General features: G+C 36.1%; 2 protein-coding genes across 2 annotated transcripts in view; one reads left to right on the top strand and one right to left on the bottom strand.

Annotated features, from left to right (window-relative positions):
• Positions 1-24,911, bottom strand: part of LOC134800998 (uncharacterized) — a 201,707-nt gene that overhangs the window by 56,475 nt on the left and 120,321 nt on the right. The window lies entirely within an intron of this gene.
• Positions 269-24,911, top strand: part of LOC134804436 (O-acyltransferase like protein-like) — a 37,992-nt gene continuing 13,349 nt past the window's right edge. The window contains exons 1-6 of the mRNA XM_063777479.1: positions 269-488; positions 11,312-11,460; positions 11,650-11,820; positions 13,498-13,654; positions 14,296-14,398; positions 16,669-16,756. Of these exons, the coding sequence (XP_063633549.1) occupies positions 422-488; positions 11,312-11,460; positions 11,650-11,820; positions 13,498-13,654; positions 14,296-14,398; positions 16,669-16,756 (735 nt within the window). The 5' untranslated portion in view covers positions 269-421. The remainder of the gene's footprint in view (positions 489-11,311; positions 11,461-11,649; positions 11,821-13,497; positions 13,655-14,295; positions 14,399-16,668; positions 16,757-24,911) is intronic.

Genomic DNA, 24,911 nt, shown 5'->3' with positions numbered 1-24,911 from the left:
AATTTTCAGCGAGTTGCCAAATGTATGGTGCTTTTTTGCGGGTAGAATGTTGTTGAAAAATAATAAAAGTTTAAAATAAAAATCCTTTCTCCGTCCTAAAAAGGTCCCTTGATGAATATTTCCGGGTTTCTATTATAATACACGAAACGTAGATTATTTCTAATCACAATTTTATTTCATATCATGACTGCGCGTAACACTTGGTATCAAAAAGTGCAGGTATCGTGACTTGTCATGCGCTATAATCGCGCGCCTAAAAATACACTTGATTATTTATAGACCATATGAAATATTGACTTTCGACCTTGTAAAGTTTCGGAAATGTGTAAGTTTCCACCACCCTACTAACGTTTCGCTGGCTGACTCTAGGCCGCGCGGCCAGCCAGTCGCTTCGAGCGCGGGCAGTCGATAGTTTGCCAAAATGCGGTGGTTCATAGCAGTGTTTTGTTTAGTGAATCTCGTCGCTGGCCAGAATAGTACTAATGAGGGTAAGCTTAAGTTTTTAATTGACTGAACGATCATCTGACCAAGACATCAATTAGAAGATTTCTGTCATTTCTAGGTGAGGTTAAATGTAAAGTTCGATACTGATTCTGGAAAAAATAAATTGCTAGCTCATTCAAACGAGCTTTCAAGTGCTTTTATTGAATTTGCCATTTGTTCAAGCGTTGTTTGTACGTCGTTTGCTGGCTTTGCTGCAAGTTAAACCAGTCAATAAAGCGATTGAAAGTTGCCAATTAGCTTCTCATTCGCCGAATTAGAATTTAACAGTTAATAATACTTGTTTTACTGACATATTATTATTTAACACCCGGATATACCCGGCTCTGGTAAACGAGGACAAATCGTGTACCTGTTAGCAAAATATATATTAACTGTGAGCTCCTCCTATATCTTGATCCCAAAATTGTCACCAACTACTAGCACACGGAGATCAGGCTTATGTTGGTCTGCTAGAAGCCAACTGATCAATTAGCTTTGTGAATGCCGGGGTCCGGACGGATAGCACCCCTAATCGTACATTATGTCCCAAACTACCGACCCCCTGCCTTCAGCAGATCCGTTACACTTATAGTCACATTACGTATGACGGGGGTCACGTTTGTCACGGAGATAACAGCATGCGTCTCGTTCTAACCTGTTTATCGCATCACTTTATTTAATGAGAATATTTCCATGATTCAACCTCGTGATGGATTCCCGGTTAACGTGATCGGGCTGCTAAGGGTGGTATTTCACCTGTCCAATGTGTATTTTGTCTCACGTTTTACTTGATGAGAGAGTGAGACGCAATGACATTGGACCAAGATATGGGACAGATGGAATACCACCCTAACCGACGTGTTTATATCTAGCTCGCGTTTTACCCACATTAAAATCAAAAACGGCGATTATTTCAATTACTTACTACTACCTTCATCTTTTAAGTTTTTTCGGAGAATAAAAGTAATAGGTATCACTTGAAAACGACAATAGTCAATATGAAAAACCGATGATAGTCTCCTGTTAATCAAACACAGGATGTATTCAATATGCAGCAGTTTTTGCTCAATTCGAAAATCACAACTTGCGGCCTATCTAGACCACCAGTTTGGAACTGACATAAACGCTATCGAGAACGTAACTTACTTCCTATCCTACTTGATTATTAGTGCGAGCGAGATGCATAGAAAGTAAGTGAACGTATCACGCTAGCGTTTATGTCAGTGCCAAACTGGTGGTAGCCGTAGATCCCGATTCAAAGTTAACAATTTGTTATGGGTTTGAACTGGTTTTGATACGACATTGTAGATCGCTCACGCTGATTGGTGCATGCGAAATGACGTAAAAGTCGTGTGTGAGATGCGTGCCAATCACTGAGACGATCGTCAAGGTAGTATAAATAAATAAATAAATAAATATTATAGGACATTTATACACAAATTGACTAAGCCCCACGGTAAGCTCAAGAAGGCTTGTGTTGTGGGTACTCAGACAACGATATATATAATATATAAATACTTAAATACATAGAAAACAACCATGACTCAGGAACAAATATCTGTATCATCATACAAATAAATGCCCTTACCAGGATTCGAACCTTAACTAACTTTCCAGGAACCGTAACTTTTCAGGATTGCCATAAAACAAATCTAACCTAACCTATCTATAGGATAACCTTACGAAATTCCTGAAAAGTCAACGGTTTCAGTTTTAGGACTAATGATAATATGACAACCAATACATTATGACTTAAAACTTTATGCGAAAGAAAGGGACCCCAGTATCAAAACCAGTTAAAACCATAAAACAATTGTTTAATCTGAATTGGACTCCTAGAAGCTAAAAACTAAATCAAACAAAGCAGTCAATGGTATTTTAAATTAGCCTTCTTTTGATATATATTTGGCTATTAATTATCTTGTCCAATTTCGTCCAATGTGTATTTTGTCTAACATTTTGCTTAATGAGAGAGTGAGACGCAATGACATTGGACCAAGACCGCTAGTTCACCAGCAGCATAGGCTGTGTAGTTTATATCGTTTCCAGTTTATAGTGTTAACTATAATTATGATTTTTAATAACATCAAAGAACCTAAATAAAATTTGACATTGAGGGGAAAATTTCACTAGGTATCCATGCCGATTACGACATATTCTTGATACCATTCACAATAATGTACTTGATATGCTCACGTAAAATTTTGATAGTGTTCTTGAAGACTGACGTCACAATAAAGTTACTTAAAAGGGCAAGTAAAATGCAATCAGCAAGGCCAATTGGACGTGTTGTTGTCTTCAAGATCAGTACAAACACTTAAAACACTTTTACTCGTATTGGTCATTGGCTTCTTTTATTTAAAAGCCGTCTTCTATTTACTATGAACCGACTATGATTATTGTAATCGCTATACGTTAAATGATGTTAGAGTTAGACCAAGAAAACTCCGCAGCGAATTTGATAGTAGCCCACGCAGTGCGAGTGTTATTTTAAACGTCACATTTATATAAAATTAAATGTATAAATAACACTTGCACAAGTCTAAATCTATCTTACCACACTTTGTATATATGACAACTCGATTGCATAGGTATGCACACTGTCATCCAACATTATATCGAAATTTTCAAATTCATAATCGCGCGCACTTATTCCGTAGCTGCATTACTGTTGTTGTCGCCGTTGTATCTGTCAAAATTTCTTCAGAATTGAATAACTCAATCAATTGTTTCCCGGCATTCTGCCACTCTAAGAGTTAACCCAATTAAACGTCGGGCTGTGGCTACCAATCAAATTACAAAAAAAAAAACAGCACGAATCTAATATTATATTTTGACTGCACAAAAAAACATCAAAAGCAAAAGTCAAGGAAAAATCATCAAAAGTGAAGGAAGCGAAAGAGGTATGTCAGGATCGTAGCAAGTGGAAATCCGTGGTCTCTGCCTACCCCTCCGGGAAATAGGCGTGATTATATGTATGTATGTAAAAAATCATAAAAAATATTGACATAGCGGCAAAACTACGGAATTCAAACATCTTGATAGTCTCTCTCTTCCATTCGGGCTTGAAAACAATGTAAACAAACAAATCACGAGACTTGCTCGATCAATTATATAATTCCATAGATACAAAATGTTGATCGTAATTGACCGAATAACAAACGTGTTTTATTTTGTTTATATCATTTTAACATCCAATAAGCTTTCTATAACATACATACCTAATGCATTTCGAACAGTTTAAAATTTACAGCTCTCTTGTGGCATCGCCATCACAACGGGCACTGTTAAATGCAATATTATCATTAAAGAAATCTAATACCATTTGTCACCAGGATATCACAAAACGATTTTACCTATCAAGCATTGTTATTATATACTTACCTACCTATAATTACAATATTACAGCTACATTTACTGTAGCTAAGGAAGGTACTGCCCTGGTAGCAGAGAAGCCATTATTACTAATAAAAAAGGGAGGTACCTACATCTTCACTGCCGGTATAGGTGCTCTAATGAGTTCTACACTTCAAGACGTGCTTAATGCTTAGGTGAACAGAGGTCAGTAATTAATAACCAATCACGTACTAAAACGATTTATTTGCCGCGTATCTAATGTCATTCTTCAAGATTCATATTGTAGCCTATGACAATAAAGTAATATAGGTATGTTGGCAATAAATTAAATGCTATTTTCGATCATCAATATACAGTACCTCGGGAAATAGGTACCTAAAAATGATCATCAAAATATACACACATCCAGCATAGGTCCGTTACAACCTACACCATAGGTCCACCACATACAATTTTTATAAGTAAGTATTAAAATATTAGGAAGATATTTGTGACGTCCCACGGGTAAAGGTACCTTATGGCGGTTGGCGCTTACGCTATTAAACGCCGCTCCAATACTATTGCGGTGCTTTGCGACGTAAGCGCCAGCCGTCATAAGGCACCTTTTCCCGTGGAGAGTCACATTTGGTACCTACCTACGAGAGTTAGACCTACCTTATGAAATTAATAGCGTGCTCATGAAGTTAGGCAAAATCCCTTTCGTCTATACTTTTTCCGCTAGATTACCCCATCGCTTAGAGCATTTAATAACCGGAGTCGCCTTTAAGAGCTTACCCCTCTGCCGTAAACCTTGCACGATTGTGAAAACTTTTGTATGGACTGACGTTTATCTGATATGGCTATTTGTACGTTACGTACAAATCATGTACAAATAGCCATACATTTGACGTACCCCTCCCCCGCAACAACCGGCAGACTGTTTGTACAGAAAATGACAGCCAAGGCGTCTCCAGTTACTAAATGCTCTACGCCCCATCGGAAATTAAAGTGTCATTCTATGGAACTTGCTATGTAAACAAACCGCCATATTGAAATTGTCAAAGAATGATGAATTTACTAGTGAGTTTTTAGTGTAGTAAATGAAGCAAGTTGTTGTATGGAGACCCATGCATTAATTTCTCAGTCGATGAAATTTACCTTGGTTATTGTATAGTATGAGCCGAGACTAACATTATAAATATCCAAAAAAAAAACACTCCTAAGTTAGGTAAAAACACAAATCTGATTATATATTGAACCGAGTAATTCCTCAGTCCAAAATTTTTTTACAAAATAAGTTATTTGTATCAGTATGTGATACTAGAAAAAAATCTAAAATTTTTGTCAAACATGAGAATATTTTTTTATGATACTTCCTTTTTTTGACGCTCATTTTCATTGGAAAATTGCTCTGTCATTTTTTTCTTCTTATATGATCTTAGAATATAAATTGGCGCAGTGGGTAAAAAAATCAAAAAAAAATGCGTATCGAAATGTATGTATTATAAAACTATTAAAAACTGAGAGTGGAAAATTTTTAGATTTTCATTTTGTAGGTATAAAACGGCAATAAAATGGCATTCCAGTGAAAATATTAGACTGAGCAATTTTCCGGTCCAAGACACGCCAAAAAACGTTTATTTTATTAATACTGGTATTTTTGCTGGGATATTTTTTTGATATTTAATATATTGTTGCAATACGTTACATGAATATGTCTGGTTAAGAAAGTTTAAACGGAGCATTTTTCCGTAAAAAGATATTAACGATTTAAGACTTTAGGTATTTACTTTAATTCTATTATTATTATTCTTTGGAAATTTATACAATACTTTTTATTTATTGATACTTTATTATACTGTAAAGTTTTTTCTGGCTGAGGAATTACTGCGGGGTCCACTACCTTTATTTACTACACTATTTGTTTACGTGGTTAGCAAGTTCCATAGAATGACACTATATAGAAACCTACAATTTGCGTATGGGTTTCGTAACGATATTCAATATTGACGAATGTTCCAAAAATATAACCTTGTCCGAGCTTGCTCGACGCGTCCTCTACGTTGAGCGAGCTACATTCACCGCACTTATAAATATAATTATAAGAGATAAACAAACAAGGTAAATCTTCTCGTTATCTGATTCCGGGAATCCTGAGGTAAAATGAGAAATTACAGGGCCAGCAGTTCAAATAAAGCTACTTACCTACGAACAGGAAATGAGTGTTAATATTGTTCCAATTATGTTGTGGTCATTTTGTGACAACTGAGCCACCCACTCGTATTTATCTCCATCTCGTAAAATAAATGAAATGAATGTATAGTAATCTCCCACTGATGGGCATAGATCACACTCCACACTGGCCCAATGCTGGTTGGGGACTTCACACCTTTGAATTTCTTCGCGGATGTATGCGGGTTTTCTCACTTCCTTTACCGAAAAGCTAGTGATCAATATCAAATGATATTTATTACGTTCATAAGTTCCGAAAAACTGATTGGAACGAGCCAAGATTTAAACGTGTGACCTCGGGATTGAAAGCCGGACGTCAGATCCACTCGGCCACCAAAGCTTACTAACGTAACCTTCTTATTAATTACCCTTTACTGATTTTACATCTGCCAGATCATTCTTCTAAAACGAATGTTGATTGATGCGTTAAATGTTATGTTATTTAAGTCGGTAAATGCAGTGTTTATGATGGCGTCCCTTTCCCATAAAGTTTTAAGTCAAAATGTATTGTTTGTCATACTATCGTTAGTCATAAAACTGAAACCGTTAACTTCTCAGGATTTTCGTAAGGTTATTCTATAGATAGGTTAGGTTAGGTTAGGTTTGTTTTATGGCAATCCTGAAAAGTTACGCGTTTCTGAGAAAAACCAATTATGGCTAACGAAAATTCGGACAAACAATATACATATGTATTATGTATATGTATTATGACTTTTTAATACTATTTGGGAAACAATAGAGACCCGTTTATGATCAGGTAAATTTTATATAGTCCTTGTTTTGAATTTAAAATCACCGAAGATACTATCACCTACTAAATTATCACATTATGAACCACGGCCAAGGCCGGCAAAATTGCACTAAACTTGCGTAAATGCCAGATAGTGGTCCTTGCGAAAGCGCCGTCGCGGACCGCCGCGGCTTACAACACCGCATTCTTCATTTATTAATGCTACAAATTATAACTATTATCAATTAAACTTTAATAACAACAGTATCTGCCGACCATGAAACTTATAAAAAATTAGGTCTGGAATTTGTCTCAATTTATGTGTTCATGTTTTAGATCAAAGCTTTTGTCTCTTTATTTTGCGGTTGGCATGAGCTCAACAGGTGACCCTGTTGGGTCACCTTCTATCTGTTGATGTCTGCGTCCCAACAGCAGTTTGTATGAGACTGCTACTCACCGACTGCATGTCGATGGTGTCAGCCGTAGGCTTTGTCGTACTAGATTTTTCGATGTTTTTTAATTAATTTTGTTATAGAGTTAGACCAAGAAAAGTCTTCACCGATTTTGATAGCCCACGCAGTGCAAGTGTTATTTATACGTCATCATTTCATAGAAGTTTGACGTTTAAAATAACACTTGCACTGCGTGGGCTATCAAAATCGCTGCAGACTTTTCTTGGTATAACTCTAGTACATACTTGTTTAAACTATTTTTTGAGCTAGCTTTTACATTTTTGCGGTTTGAACAAGTTTTTTTCTAATATATATTCCTTACACCATGAAATAAAATAATTAATCAATAAATACTATATAACGTTATATCCTCCCTGAAGACGGTACCTATACCTGTGTTTAGTGTTTACAGGTTGTTGAAACAATGATGTGGTTCCGGTAACAAAACCTTGTGCAATACAAGTGAATGAACTGCATTGAACTTTTGTATTGACAACTAAGTGTTGCGTTTTTATTGTTTATTGATATTTGGAAAGTATATCTATGTTACCTTAATATGTAATAACCCCTTTTTAGAGAAAACGCGTTTTCACTAACATTATAAGTATTTTGTTTTTACGGTAACATTATAATCTAGCACCTAGGTAAAGAAACGATAAACTACCCAGCACACATAAAACAGTCATTGGAAAAGTAGTTTTATTTGTTTTTTTTGCAGAATAATATTGTAATCTAATTAATGACTTTTCCAATAGTTGATACCGTTGTTGTTGTGTGTGGTGGATAGAACAGTCTGCTGTAATTGCGCGTAGCTCCACAGTTTTAAAAATAACTTTATCTACACACATATCATAAACTCTCTATGACGCCTTCAAAATCCGTAAATAATGGCCCACATTACGATAAACTGTTTTGTTACAGCAAATTTCTTATCTGTGAAAATGTGGTAATAGCTTCATTACTATATCAAAATCGATTTGGTAATGCATTCAAATTTCGAACATCTCTGAAAAAAAAAGCAATTTGATTTGACCCCTATTCTAATATCAGTCGAGATGACGTTTTATTCGAAATCAAATGACAATTGCATACAATATTGACAAATCCCGCATGTAAGTTGGTATCGGACGATATGGTAATCGACCCCGACTCTAGTTTGTCTCTGAATTAAAAAAAAACTACGGATGCGTGACATGCGTGAAATAAGTTTTCTTTTGCCGCCATTTGACGTACAGTTTATATTTTAATTAATTTGTAAGTAAAAAATAATTTATTTTGTTGTTTTTAAAGTAACTATAACAAAAGTTTCGTGTAAAATGTGCGATAAAGATATTTCGGAGACGGCAGCTCATATCCGCGAGTTCCGCCAGAGAGGAAAGTGCCCCAATGTCGGCTGTAATATGAGGTTAGTGAATATATCATAGAAAGTTTATAATATGTGTGTAGATAAAGCAGTGTATGTAACTGTACATAATTAGGCATTAAAACACTCGTGTGATACTATTATGAAACTTATTTCATTCGTTTCATAAACCCACACTCGTATTTTAATGCCTTTCATTATGTAGCAGTCACATAAACTACTATTACTACATTATTGATTAGGTACCTATAAAAGTTACCCCATTTAATAAAACCGTCACAGAATTAAAGATCTGAATACTGCTCTTGTGTCAATAATTTGGGAGGATGGTATTAATATTGGTTGATATTTTCCTAGAATGTATTACATTCAATAAACACCTAAAAAACCTTCGTTCTGGGAATAAACATTCCACTCGTATACCTATTATAAACATACACAAAGGAAAAAGCAATAAAAAGAAAAACTTTAGGTGCTGTAGGTTCAAAGACCGGAGTTTTTGAAAAATTTTACCGCTTTTTTAGATCACAATACGGTTGCCAAAATTTTAATTACCTAGCAATTTTGAGGATTTTCTCTAGAGACTTCGTCGATTCGAATCCAGATTTTTTGACTTTCGTTTGATAAAAATAAATCACGAACATAGGTCTAAAACGCACTAAATTATAGTAACAATATATGCACAACAGCTAAAAAAATATAAAAATTGCTTCTAAAAATGTGCAATTTTATTTTTGAGCGAACTCATCGATCCCTTTTTTTTTTGTTAAAACTTACAACAAATTAAAATTTAAAAATATGATATCCGCGGTCGCGAGCACACACATCCATCTCGCTCACGCTTACGCTCATCGAGAGTGAGAGTGAGAGTGAGAGAAGAACACCAACCTACTTGGTCTTAACCCTTTATAAGGCCCCATTTATACAGATATGCTACGTGAAAGTTAAATACACTACCATGTTTCTAATGCACTGGGGAACACATCTACGCCAAAAAAAACGAAATCATTAAGAAAAACATGTGGTCAATATATGCACTCAGCCTGTTAGTGCACTTGAGTTTTCAGATGATCTGTTTCCAATACCCCTATTCATTGACATAACAAACATAAGGTGCTCTGTACAGACTGGCGTTTAATTGACTACATACGGTAAATCGAACATTATTGTGTATCTTGTAGTGGGTAGGATTAATATACGAATATCACTGAAAAAATTATAAGCTCTTGCAATTCACGATGGAGCGTGGATTTATCAAAATTAGACCTTGTCATCATACCAATAAGAGTCTCGCTACTCGCCATCGTGAATTGCAAGAGCTATAATTCAAATTATTAGATACAGCGACGTGTATATTTTTAATAGTATAATGGAAACAATGACGATAGCTTGCTTCCCTTGACAGGCATAGTGCATAAATTGACCACATACTATAGATTAATTAATTACACAAAAATTAAATATTGACCGAAAAAGTATGAACGAGGAAAGAAAGCCTGATATATTCGCTATATAATACCATTATAGTTAAATAATAAAGAGGATGTTCTTCTCCGTAAATGTTTATTAACTAAGTGGTTTCCAAATCGTCTCTGCCTTATAAAGGGTTAAATTACAATCCCGAATTTTTTACCTACATTTCATTATTACCCAAATATTACAAACGTTACACGAATTTGTCTGTACTCGTAATTATATACATATTGTATTTTTTCCCTATCGGATGTTGATGAGGAGTATGCTAGTATGAAGCAACTAGGTAAGCATTAGGCTTACTTAGGATGTGTTGAAACGCGTTTCGAATGGCAGGTTTGCTTACAACGCTGTTGAAAGTGCAAAAATACCTTACGCAGTAGGCTCAGTTTAACTTGCTTATATCATGCTCAAGTGTGCAAATAAAATTAGGAGTGCCGATTGGAACAGGATCGATTGTGACATGCAAATGGGTGGATAAACAGGGTTTAACAGAGATCATTGTATTTCCTAATTTACTACATGTAAAACTTTATAAGATTTCTACTTTAAACTGAATAACACCGTCATTAAGATTACGCTCATAGAATATGGTTTCGTAACTAAAAAGACTGTCCCACATTCTTAGGGATTATAATGCCGTCTCTAAAGGGCACTGATTAACACAGAACAAAATTTTGACAGTTCCGAACAACTGACAGGCCGATACCGTCCGGCGGACTGTTAATCAGTGGGCCCCTTAAAGTGTCATTCTATGGAACTTACTATGTAAACAAAAGTCTCTTCAAAGTGTCTTCTTTGACAATTTCAATATAGCGGTTTGTTTACATAGTTAGCAAGTTCCATAGAATGACACTTTAGGTTCTACTGAATACTAAGTTCAGTCAGTACGACGCCAAATAAATGTTTATTTTTCGACGATTATCAGTGATAATTTATCACAAACGTAATGAGAATATTTCTACGCATGCTTGAGAACATTATATAAACGGGCTTATCAGGCCAATTAATCTTTATTGCAAGGTAAAAAATAAGAAATAATCACATTGACATCCAATGGAAGTGAACATAAAAAGCGTCACAAAATTTTCCGCCATAGCGTTTTCAACCTACACCAAACAATTAAGAGTGCCGAAGGCTAATAGTCCTGCGGTTCTGCCTAGTTCCTACGAGTGGCAACTTCACGCTGCTTAACTACAATCACCTGTAAGTACCTGTATTAACGCACGTTGCCTTCACCAGATGGCGCCCACGAATTCGATTACTACTCCATGCCCGTGCTCTCCGAGCTGGACGACTTTGACCTCTGCCTGCGGAACCCTGAGGCAGTGTACTGTATCGTCGACATGGAGCTGATGGAAGATGAGACACCGCTTTATCAGTTCATCAAGGTTACTACAATATACAAGTTTTATTGCGGAGCTGCTAAAAAGTTGCCATTGAGAAGTGCCATAATTTGCCGATTACCTACATGATTATTCATTCAGTTCATGCTTGGCTTTTCAAGTGTAGACAACAATGTTCCTTAAGATTTTGTCGTAAAGAAAGAAAAATCCTAATACGCTATTATTTTTTCCCAGAACTTCTCAATGCACATAGCGAAGCACTACAAGCACTCAAAGCTCCACCGCGGAGTCTGCGCGAACCAGCACTGCGGACTCAACCTCACTCATGCCGCGGGAGGAGAGTCCACCGAAATGGCCCTGAGGGACTGTCTTAACGCCTCCATACACCGTGGCTACGGTTTGCAGGTAGGTCTGCACTGACCAACCCCGTGGACTCAACCTTACCCATGATCCGAGAGGAAAGTCCAGCAAATAGCCCTTTTTTTTTGAAGTGAAAACTTCTTTAGCGGCGCTGTGCACTTTTTGAGGTGGGGAAAACATGATAAACTCGAGACAGCGTAAGGCGTAAGGCGTCTCTCCTCTCTTTCTACCGCGCGGCGAAAATGTATGCCTGAGCCTGCTGTTTCGTTTTTATTCACCAAACAACTTTAGTCATAACGTATCATAATCAGGTCAATTATTTAAAACTGGACTTTTATATTAACCCTTTATAAGGCAGAGACGATTTGGAAACCACTTAGTTAATAAACATTTACGGAGAAGAATATTCTCTTTTTTATTTAACTATAATGGTATTATATAGCGAATATATCAGGCTTTCTTTCCTCATTCATATTTTTTCGGTCAGTATTTAATTTTAGTGTAATTAATTAATCTATAGTATGTGGTCAATTTATGCACTATGCCTGTCAAGGGAAGTAAGCAATCGTCATTGTTTCCATTATACTATTAAGAATATACACGTCGCTGTATCTAATAATTTGAATTATAGCTCTTGCAATTCACGATGGCGAGTGGCGAGACTCTTATTGGTATGATGACAAGGTCTAATTTTGATAAATCCACTCTCCATCGTGAATTGCAATAAATGTACTATATTAATCCTACCCACTACAAGATACACAATAATGTTCGATTTACCGTATGTAGTCAATTAAACGCCAGTCTGTACAGAGCACCTTATGTTTGTTATGTCAATGTCAAAGAATAGGTGTATTGGAAACCGATCATCTGAAAACTCAAGTGCACTAACAGGCTGAGTGCATATATTGACCACATGTTTTTCTTAATGATTTAGTTTTTTTTTTGCCGTAGATGTGTTCCCCAGTACATTACAAACATGGTAGTGTATTTAACTTTCACGTAGCATATCTGTATAACTGGGGCCTTATAAAGGGTTAAGCAATAAAGCTCAATGTTCTAATCTTGTACGGGCTGAAATACGAGGATCTCACAGTTACATTCTAACTTTATATCACTCAAATAAAAATCAATAAAGCTACATCTTGATGAAATCGCTAATAAAAGCGAACTCTAGTACTGATGGTGAATAAAACTTAAAATATCATGACCAAATATATTCAGATGCGAGGTCTGCGAGGTAACTTTACAATTTCTATTCGAATTTTAAACAATTAACGCTACAAATTTGAATTTCGAATTTTAAACATGCTCACTGACCAGCAATTTCGGAACTAAAGTTTTTCAATAGAAAGGAGGATGGGTCAAGTATACATAGTGCTGCAGACATTTTGGACTAGTCATTGAGTTTTCACTTCTGTCGGCACTCCCGGAGTGCAACCCGTTGTTTTTTTTTTTTGACGGAGCAAATAGCCCTGAGGGACTGAGAGAGGCTGTGGCCTGCAGGTAGGCCTGCGCTACCAAGCACTTAATAAGAGTGGTTAGTGAGGAGAACCTCAGAAATAGGGCTCCTTATCTGAGGGACTAACTGAACTCAAATTACTATAAATATGTAAGTAACCAAATATACGTTTCTGTCGTCCGTAACATGATCTGCTTTGAATTTAATTTGCAAAAAAACTACTTATAAAACTGATCTAAGAAAAAGTTTTTAAATGTCAGGTGGAAACCCTGTCCGTGCGTTACTGCAAGACGCAGTCCGACAGCTTGCCCATCGACGTGCTGGACTGGGTGGTCGGCGCCATCCTGCTGGTCGTCCTCCTGACCAACCTGGCCTGCACCGCGTGGTACTTCCTTTGGCCTAGCGAGCAACTCGAAAGTGAGTATTGAGAACATTGCACTACATTTAAACTTGCATCTATAATTTAAATCAAAAGGTACCGGCAATTTTGTGTAAATCTAACAGGTTTTCCATTTATGCAAGTCGCACTAAATATCCAGGTTTAAAAAATTTTTTGAAGTGAAAACTTCTTTAGCGGCGCTGTGCACTTTTTGTGACGGAGAAAAAATGTTAAACTCGCGACAGGTCACGTGACCGTAAGATTCGTAAGACGTAAGACAGACACGTGACCTGATCGAAAAACTGTTACAATATTATTGAGTTTTCACTTCTGCCGGCACTCCCGGAGTGCAACCCGTTGTTTTTTTGTACAATTAAAAAGATTGCACTCTGAAAAATTTCATTTGTTTATTTCATCACCCCAGCTTTTAAAGGCTCTCTTAATTCTTCAAAAACTGATAAGAAAATTGCAATTTATCCACAAGAGCGGGAATAATGTAAAACATGGAAGATATCTTCCATGTTTCAATTTCTTCTAATCGAAATATTTCGATTAGTTGAAATTTCCCCGCATCGTGCAACGTGTGTTTCAAGTAGGAGAAAAGCTTGTAGTCATACGATTATTAAGTATTTGAATGGATATCGGGCTAATTAATCTAATTATGGATTTCTTTTACTAGATAACAAATTCGTGATGGCATTCTGCGTGCAGAAGAACTGGAAAGCGTTGAAAAAAGGAGGCAACGCCGACGGCGGCGTGTTCAAGTGCTTCCAGGCCATGAGGTGAGTTTGGTTGTACATTTCATAGACGAAAGTGAACCACCGCACGCAAATGCTATTCCATACAAACGTGGTCCTCATTTTCTACTCTGGATTGGATATTAACATTATTGAAAATATTTGGACACAATTTCATGTATATCAATCACAGGTACCTATGCCCCTTTGTTTGATATTTCCAATTTTTATTATTGATAATTAAACGAGATTATGCTCCTAGCATTTCAAAAATTGTATGGAATTTTCGCTCCTAATTCTTATAATATACATAGGTATTACATCAAAATATTTAAAAATATTTTCCATAATGTCAAGGGAGGAAAATGGGGACTACGTTTGTATGGAAAAGCGCACATCGCTTGCCTCTTAAATAGCCTAAGCACGACAATCACGACATACTCACTAAACCCAGCTGTACTCATATTCAAAAGAGTAAAAACATAAATAAGTAATTAAACATTTAAAAAAAACCCTTACGCAAAAAATACTACATGAAATAGGTACTTGTTCGCAAGCGTCAATTGGCTCTCTCTCTCGGTCTAGTTCTGAATACGAGATAGTACGTGTTATTAATAAAACTGTACAACCTGCAGAGAATCTGAGCACTTTCTTTATCTAAATACCCGTATTCCTGATTTTAAGAAACGTTTTTCGATGAAAATCCACATTGTATTGTTCAATTCGTGATATCGCACCTTGTAGCCACCACCAACGCGTTTAACCGAGGAAAAAATGTTTTCCCTTGATCGGATTTTTAAGGTAGCACATATTTGGATTTGCGGAATAAAACCAGTAAAAGCGTGTACAAAAGAGACAATTCGCCGGTGATATCAACATTGACACTTTTATAAAAACATTGGAACAGTCTAACTGACTCCAATCAGAATCGTAAATAAAATAGCAAATGCGAATTTCTTTTTTAAAGTGATTCTGTTTAACTGCACCGATTCTACCCCTCGAAGGTTCTTGCACTTTTATCTATTTTTCCCATCAGTTCTCACTCAACCGAGACAATTAACTTAGGTACCCAGAAAACTTGTTGCTTTTTTATTTAGTTTCACCTGACCGTTGTCTGTCTGTCGGTCTGTAATCAAATACTGCAAGTTAAATTTGATTCACTTCCCGGTTTCCGATTGAGCTGAAATTTTGCATGCATGTATAAATCGGATGACAATGCAATATTATGCTACCATCGAGCTGATCTGATGATGGAGACAGGAGGTGGCCATAGGAACTCTGTGATGAAACAACGCAACCTAATTGTGTTAGGGGTTTTTAGAATTGTCTCGATGAGTATTCGTTGTCTGTCGTAAGAAAAGTACAGTCAGCGATAAAAGCTTGTACCAAAAATGAAATTTTTGCCAAAAACTTATTTCGTTTTAACATAATGGCCTGTGTTTATGTAATATTATTAGTAGGTATGTTCATAGGGCTTTAAACATTATAATTAAAAGGTGTCAGTAATTACATTTTATATCGTTATGTATGAGGATAGTTATACACACATAACTAGTAATCAGTCGGATACATTAAAACTGATTTATTTTAACATTCAGTACTTACATTTGTGGATTAAGACCCTTAGTATATTAGCTGGGATCAAAGCCCTAGCTTCTCTTTGGATTACGTCTGCGAAATTTGGCGTTTGCTTTAATTAGGTTAATAGCCAGCAGTCAAACGCTTCTCACTAGTTACTGATTTAGCGTATTTAGTTTGTAATTAAACGTAACATACTACAGTCATTATTGGTGATATAGAGCAGAAATTATCTTCGCCAACACATTTCATAATGATCTATAATTGATAATATAATGTAGGAGTGACGTGTTTGCATTGAATATTACATTAATAGCAGAACTACGTACGAATTTCTTTAAAAAATCAGAAGAATAAAATGGGATGTATGTATAATGCTGCGTGCGTCGGTTCCGACTTCGAAAAAAAAAATACTTAAATAAAAATAAATGATACATAATATTTTATTTTAGAGACATTAGCGTTTCTTTTGCTACGGCGCAAACGATTGGCATTTGACTAGGCCCCCAATTCTAGTTTAAGTTAGATTTATAGTTTTATATTAAATCGATGTAACAATGAGATATTTATTTATGAACTGTCATATTGCATGGTGGGGTTTCATTAAACGATCTCTTTTTTTACTTATTTTATGATATTTAGGACAACAACAGCCGTAAATAAAAGTTTTACATATGAATGCTTACATAACAAATGGCCAATAACAGTTATCCATTACTTATTTATTCTTGTCTCAGATTCTACACGATGGTGATGATCTTGGGGCTGCACTCCATGATCTTCATCGGCTATGGCTACACCGCGAACCCGGAGTTCATTGAACAAGTAAGTTTCATTTGGATATTTTATCGATTTAGGTACTGCTATCTTGCAATATTAAATCATTTACGTTTACGGAACAATAGGTACCTACATATTGTTCCGGCCGGAACCGAATAGAAGCCAATACGTAGAGGTAGAGACTCTTTCGACATTTTAGTGAATACATATATATTACCTAGTTCTTTTAGAATAATTGTAATTTGGAATGAAAATTGAAATTTTTAATGATTTTTGCTTGATATAATAGGTACGAAATCGAATACCTACCTAAAATGTCAACCTTTCCGGTACATTTCAAACTGTTTTGTAAAGCTGTTATTGGTGTAGTCAAGTACACCTTACGTATAGTTTTTAAAAGACCAGCAATCAGCTCAAAATTAGCTTTGACATTTTACCTGGACATGCAAACATGCCTGTTCATACCAGTCGTACCTATCACTTGTGTACCTAACAAGTCAGAAGAGAATGAATGCGCAATAATACAGTTTGAAAATAAAACAGCGAATACTCGTAATAACGCTTCGAGTGTCTATTACAAAGTATACTCCTAAAGTACAGAATACAATAAAATACAAACGTTCGCTTGAAAAAGCCATAAATTACCCGGCGCTCCCGGAAATCCAGGAAACGATTGGAAATTGCTAACAATTAATCATGGAGCTTCCTCTCGATGCAGCGTGTTCACACGATAATTGCTGCGCTGTTTTGTTTTAACGCCGGTCAGCAGTATTGCAGATTATAAACGCAGATACGCCACACCCTCGAAAATGATTCCCGATTTATTATACTTATCTGCGCGGTCCACTCCCAGCTTGTTAGAAAACGCGCGCGCGTCTGTCGTGCGGTGAGCCAATAGATTTAATTATGAAGTCAGATTAACCCGCTTAACGACTGAGAGTAAGAATAGTTAACGATATCAAGGGAAATTTAAATAAAATAATACTAGTGGCTCTGTGAGCCTCGCGAGTATAACTTAATACAGAAAAAAAAACATAATTTATCGACAAAAAAAATGGTTGTCTGTAAAGTCGGTTTACGGACAATAATTTTGCGTGATAACGTCATAAGAACACATTACCATTACATTACGTATCGTTACCATGGAGATTTGTCCACAACGTTACCATGGAGATCTGTCCACAACGTGACACTTTTTCGTGCATGCTACCGATGTTCATCAATTTATAAGACGTTATCACGTCAAAATACACCATATATATATATATTCGTCAAACCTACTCAAAAATATTACGAGAATCGGTTGAGAATTGTGACCTGTAGAAAAGAATATCCGGACATACCAAAGCATTTTTGCCCAATCAGAAACGGAGACCTTCACTAACGCTCGGTCATTTACTAACTATGAAAATGAAAACGACAGTGGCACATCTGTTTTCAAAAATAAAGGCTTATTGTAATTTTTCGGCCATCCTAAATTTGAAACATCAAATATTTAATAAATAATAATATAATTATTAGTCCCAGCGCGCATAAGTTGTTCGCAGAAATCGCGAAGCGTCTGGTTGACGTAACTGGTGACCGAAGAGCTGGTGGCTACCTCGCACAACGTATCAGCATTGCGATACAGCGAGGAAATGCCGCCAGCATCCTTGGTACAATGCCTCAAGGGCCTATTTTAGATTTAAGCTAGTTATTAATTTCGTTTAGATTTACAATTGATAATAAATATTATAATATAATTTGGCTGTGAATTAATATTTTTGCGCCAATTAACTTACTTAGACACCATATTTTGGCCATCATTTTACTAAAATAACAGCATCTAAAATAAAGCCAAAAGAACGAAAAACTTTACATTAAATACAAATTGGCCTCTAAAATAATGACTTGACATCAATATTGTAAGGGAAAGCATTAGTAATTTTAGTACCTATCCATTTCTATTTTTAGCTACCCAAATTTGGTCAGTTAGCTGCTCGGTTAAACACCTACGTGCCATTATTTAATCTGTGACAGTATATATACCAATTTTACAGCAAGTCACCATAAGAGGGTGCTAACGTAAAATTGTAGTTTTTATATCGAATTTTTTACTCGTTTTAATCGACGTTTAAACGCCAAAAATCACACTAGTTTCCGTTCAAGGCCAGACTCTAACCATAATCTTAACCTAAATGGCTCTAAGGGGCCCACTGATTAACAGTCCGCCGGACGGTATCGGCCTGTCAGTTGTTCGGACCTGTCAAAATTTTGTTCTAACTGACAGGCCGATACCGTCCGGCGGACTGTTAATCAGTGGGACCCGGCTAAGTTGGCTCGATAGAAAAAAATCACGTGCATACCACTAACAATAGCAATGTTTTTTTGTATGAAATAGCTATTGATATAGCCGAGAAATTTGGCTAGCAAAATTTTAAACAGAAGTATACGTTCAGAGTTATTCATTAGCAAATCGTTAAAACGTTTTATGACATTTTGCACTAAATGTTATACATTGTATATTTGTCAACATGTTTGTCATCTGTGTTTGTTTGTCATAAATAAATGTTTTTCTATTCTATTCTATTTCTATTCTAAAACCCGCGCCATCGCCAGATCTTCCGTCGCATGTCGCTTTCTAATTTCCTTTTCCTAATTTCTTTATTTAACGTACAAGTAGACAACAAGAGCGTTATTATCCCATATATCCGATTATACAATATTTGACTCGTCGTTTCACAGTGTAACATGGTTCAGTTGGAACTATGTACGTACTTGCCCAAATTATCTGGATACACATTGGCTATAACCTGTTTTTAAAAAAATGTAGTTAATGAAGTACAATCCCTGAGCAACTCCGCAGCAAGTCGAAGGAAAAGGCAAGTGAAATGGCGTAATAAGAGCGCAGTGGGCGCTCGGGCACTGGACCGGTTAGCGACATACTGCCCTTGCGGCCACGGAGCGAGCGGTCTGATGCTCTGCGAACTTACTTGATTTATTTCGAAACGAAGAATTTATCTTTATATTATTATGTCGTTGGCAAATACTATTTTAGTATCAATGCATCCCGCTCGCTCTAAAGTACATGATAGGGACGCACTAAGTAAGTTACGCGCTTAAAAGTTACGCTTGTTTTCTTAGAGCATTTAACAACTGGAGACGCCTTGTCTGTAATGTTCTGTACAAAACAATCTGCCGATCTGCGGGGGAGGGGCACGTCAAATGTATGGCTATTTGTACGTAAAGTACAAATAACCATGTCAGATAAACGTCAATCCATACAATAAGTATGACCATTGGGCGAGGTTTTCGACAGAGGGGTAAGCTCTTAAAGGCGACTCCGGTTGTTAAATTCTCTAAGCTTATTTTATATCATGGCCGTAATATTGATATTGGCCATATGTACTGTCCACTTAAACTTTCAGTAACTTCCATACACTCAATATAAGAACTTACCATCCACTTTCTGACAAATAGTCATAATTTCTACCCAATTATAGAAGAGCATTATAATTTAAATTTGTATTCGCTCCGGCGAGTTCGGGACAGTTGACAGTTGTCGAATACGAGTACTATGAAGATGTCGTCCCAATGACAGTTCACATTTCTCCCACGCAGCCCATGCTTGTATTTACCACACACTTCGCACCTAACCAAGAACAGTAGGTATTACCTAGTCGCTGTCGTTGTGGCCCGACACGCTAATCGGTGTGGAACTCTGGACGAAACGAAATGTCGTTTACATCATTGCGTTTTCGTAATCATTGACGATTTTCTGCCTCTCCATTCCTATTGAGTTTTCGTTTAAGTATAAAAAATAAACTATTTACTTTACTTTACCTAGTTGTAGGTAAATAGATAATGTTATTGACTGAGTAGGTAACATATTACCTATTCAAGCTATTCGTAAACAAATTGTTGACCTAGTAACATTGTAAATTAGTTAGCAAAAAAATAATGGAACATTATTATTTATTTTATTTAATAAAATACAGAGGTATTCTTAAAAAAAAAATAGTATAATTGTATGCCGTGTTGTAACTTAACTATGAATGTGTGAGTTTGGCGACACTGGACACACCTAATACAATATAATTTAATATCCACTAGTTAATTAATCCGTCGACAGCAGTTACTGTCGCATTTATAAAAAGCAGGGAAGGATAAAAATAGATGTCTCAATAGCTCGGTAGATGGCGCTGTGAGCAAGTTACATCTCGCTAACGGTAGTTCATCGTAGAAAGTACTTGTAATTTCAGAGTTACTGTGTATCTTTGACAGACGGACGGACTAGGGTTCCGTACATTACCTTCTAATAGGTTTTCTTTTTTTTGGGTAGTCCTTACATACGAAAGGACTTCACAAATTTGATAAAGGCGAATAAGAGTGGTATTCCACCTGTCCAGTGTATATTTCGTCTCAAATTTTTTTAGTATACCGCACAAAAGTTCGCGGTACACTTATGGTATCACTTCGGAAACACGCACGCTTCGGTCTTGCAAATCAGTTAATTCTTAATGAGAGTCAGACGCAATGACATCGGACCAAGATATTGGATACGTAGATGGAATACCACCCGACAGAACAAAAATACGACGATATAAATGTTATAATATGCATAACACATTCACTGCCAGCGACCCGCTCGATGGGGTTCTCTGTTTATATTATATTTATATTTAATAAAATACATAGGTATTCTTAAAAATAGTCAGCCCCGCAAAACTCAACAATTGAGTTTGTCTGTTATGTGGGGTCATCATTCTCTAGTTATGTAACTTAATAACTTATAGTAGGTAATAAAATTACTACAATATATTATGGTAGCGTTTTTATATTTGAACTAGGTATTGTACCTAAACTGTATTATTGCTTACAATTACAACTTAATTTTGGAAGTCAGAATTTCGCTAGATTTTACCGAGTTTTCATTTCATTTTGTATGACGGCTGATCGGTGACCACGTGGTGTTTTCCACAGAAAACAAAGCGCCGGAAGCTCCGGCGCTAAAAGTACCTACCCCGAGCGTGTGTGAGGTGTGAGGCTCACGCCTCACGCCTCTTGACCACATACGGTTTCTAATTCTCCCTCACTGTCCTATTTAAATTGCATAATTCTTTCTTGACTTTAGGTTGGTAGTTGCTAGGTAGGTAATGGTTGTAATGGTTGGTTTATTGCACAAGTACATATCATAATATAAAACTATTGAAACGGATTATATCGCGTATATTGAATTCATACTACATCCCGACGTTTCGAACCCTTTACAGCGTTCGTGGTCAACGGACCAATTTGAACCAATTTTGCATGTATAACTGGCCTTAAAAAAATATAATTTAGATGGTTCATTATTTTGTAAGTGGCTACCCACAGTGTAGTTTTTCCACAGTGTAGTTTTTCCTCAGTCACCCATTGACCACGAGCGCTGTAAAGGGTTCGAATTCGAAACGTCAGGATGTAGTATGAATTCAATATAGGTACGCGATATAATCCGTTTCAATAGTTTTATTTCATGAGTAACTATCGCGGTAACCGAAGATAATATTAATTATCATAATACCTATCGTTTATTGCAATCAATAAAATAGACAGCTCGCTTCTATAGTGCACTCGGCTCTCCCGACTCTAATTAATTGTTGAAGGTAAGTACATCAAACAACAAGTAAGCTTCTTCTTCATACAACGCATAATATGCCAAGAAAATAATTTAATTTTATCTGTCCTAAAAATTAACAAACTACGTTAAGGCTACAAAGAAAACGGTAAACGTCGAAGAGTCTGGAACAAATACAATGTAAGTATTGTACTTTTATAGATGCTGTTACTTTAAATTAACTTAGTACTGGAGTATACAAGAAGTTTAACTACAGAAACATCACAATATAAATATAATAAGCAGTTTCTTGATTTTTATTTTAGTAAATGCCGCTAGATGATTTACTTATATTTCTTAAAGATCTAAATGCAATTTGAACTCTTATATTTTAGAAGTTAAGATTACCTATCTTAACTTAGAATGGAAAAGGAATAATATACGAGTACATATGCTTATTACTTATTAGGTAGACACGTTTGCTTATTGTTTGTTATTAAAGGCAAGAGTCTCCAAACTTCATGGCCCGAGAGCCAATAAATTCCTGCTTTCACTGTTCTAGCCACTGGTGAACCAGGGGGCCTAGCCAAGATGTCAATCTTACATAGACAAACGCCGATCGAAAAGAAAACATGTATCGGGATGACAGATGCAATGAAATATCACGTAATTATTTCAATATATTATTTCACTTTTGATTGGCGTTTTCTATCAACGATTGTCACTTGGCTAGGCTCCCTGGCCTTTGCCACTCTTGCCTTTGCCGTTCTTCTGCTGAGTGGCTTGGAAGGGCTCCGCCCGCGCCTGACTGGGCTCGGGAGTTGTAGTTTGATCCTTGATTTAAAGGACCGTCGTCAAATACGTAATAGATCACATTAAGGTACTGTCTGTAAATATACTGTGGCCTGATAATGGTCTGTTGAACAAATTGCTCCCCTACAGTGCCCGCGCCGCGCCGCGAACTTCTTGCTACTCCAAACTTTGTAATTAACATATTTTTATTGCTTCTACAACTTCAATACAATTTTTAAATATGACTTACAAACAACAAAACAAGCAATATTTTCTGTTAAAAGTAACAAAAACATTCCACAAGGAAAACTATTTATCTCTTGATGGTCTACTTTTAGTTTAGATGGCCTTTTAACTTTTGGACTGCATTGACTCATTGACTTTGGCACAATTACTTTAATTTATTTTTCACGGTGAATATAACTATTATTACCTACTTATTTATTGTAACCTATGTAAGTAGACCTTTATTATCTCTTCGTTGTTTAAATCTTTTTATTAAGTAGGTTTCATAACCATTTGGCACTATCCAATATACATAATTCAAAGGTAAACAACCTTCACTACAGAACACTATCGCCATTAAGTATTTTGCAAAAACTTTCCAAAATTTTCCAAAAACAAGGATTTGAAGTCAAATTTTTTTGTAATTTTCTTAAGACTTTGTAACATTTTAAGGCAGGAGTAGGGTTGGGACCAACCGAGCCTAATTTAATCTTCGTGCAGTAAGTAATCAATCACTTAGTTTCAACTTTCTCTCCATGGAAAGCACCCCCACCCCTTGAAAATAAGATAAGATAAGGTACCGAAGACAAAAAATGCTTACGTAGAAACTAATTACCGTAATGACCCTTAATAATTAGTTAGTTTGTGTCACCGAAGGCAAGGATGTGACCCCTACCCCAAGAAAATAAGATAAGGTAACGAAGACAAATAAAGCCCAAGAAGATACTAAAATGACATAAACAAACCGATTAAGGGACAAATAAAGCCCATGGCGATAATAAAGTGACACAAACAAACCGATTAATGGTCACGTACGCTAGGTCAAGTCTTCCGCCTACTCTGCTATTATTATTATTATTTTTTAAAGTTTAAGATAAAATGTCGACATTCGTACTTTTTTGGAAAGCTGAGGAACTGAGGAACTTATTTCTGTATTTTGTACGCATAGTGTCATACTTTTTTTTAAAGTAATGCCTTAAAATGTTACAAAGTCTTGGGAAAATTACAAAAAATTGTGACTTCAAATCCTTGTTTTTGAAAATTTTGGAAAGTTTTGGCAATCTTTTTTTATTTCACGTAATCAGTAGTTTATTGGCTATTAGACGAATGCTTTTTTTAATTCAAAATTTGAGTAGTTTTTTCACAATTACCACTTTTTAGTCGTAAGGCGGGTTTTTAAAACAAAAAACTAAAAACTCAAATAACTTGAAAACCAATGAGTTTTGGCCCCTGGTTGACGGGACTTAAATCATTGCAAATGACCCATAGAATAACCCCTTTCAAGGAATACGGCGAATTTCCAATCAGCCTGTATAAACTACCAAACCGAATGCACACAAAATCGTGATGTCGAAACAAGTGGAGCCCGTTATTGAGAATAATGGCGTCCTTGACCGGAATGCGCGGCCGATGACTCTGTTAATTTAGGGTTCTGAGGTGCAGAAGACCATTCTGCACCTATTTGATACATAACAATCAAATTTTAGGGTTAGGTATTGGAAAATTATCAAAGATTTCAGATTCATGGTCGATGTTAAAATCGATATTTTAGATTTAAGCTAGTTATTAATATCTTTTCGTAATACCACTGTATATATCTTGTTTGAA

Source organism: Cydia splendana, chromosome 2, assembly GCF_910591565.1.
Source record: "Cydia splendana chromosome 2, ilCydSple1.2, whole genome shotgun sequence".
Lineage (NCBI taxonomy): Eukaryota > Metazoa > Arthropoda > Insecta > Lepidoptera > Tortricidae > Cydia > Cydia splendana.
Note: the sequence above shows the minus strand (reverse complement) of the source record. Positions and strands in the feature narration are given on the sequence as shown.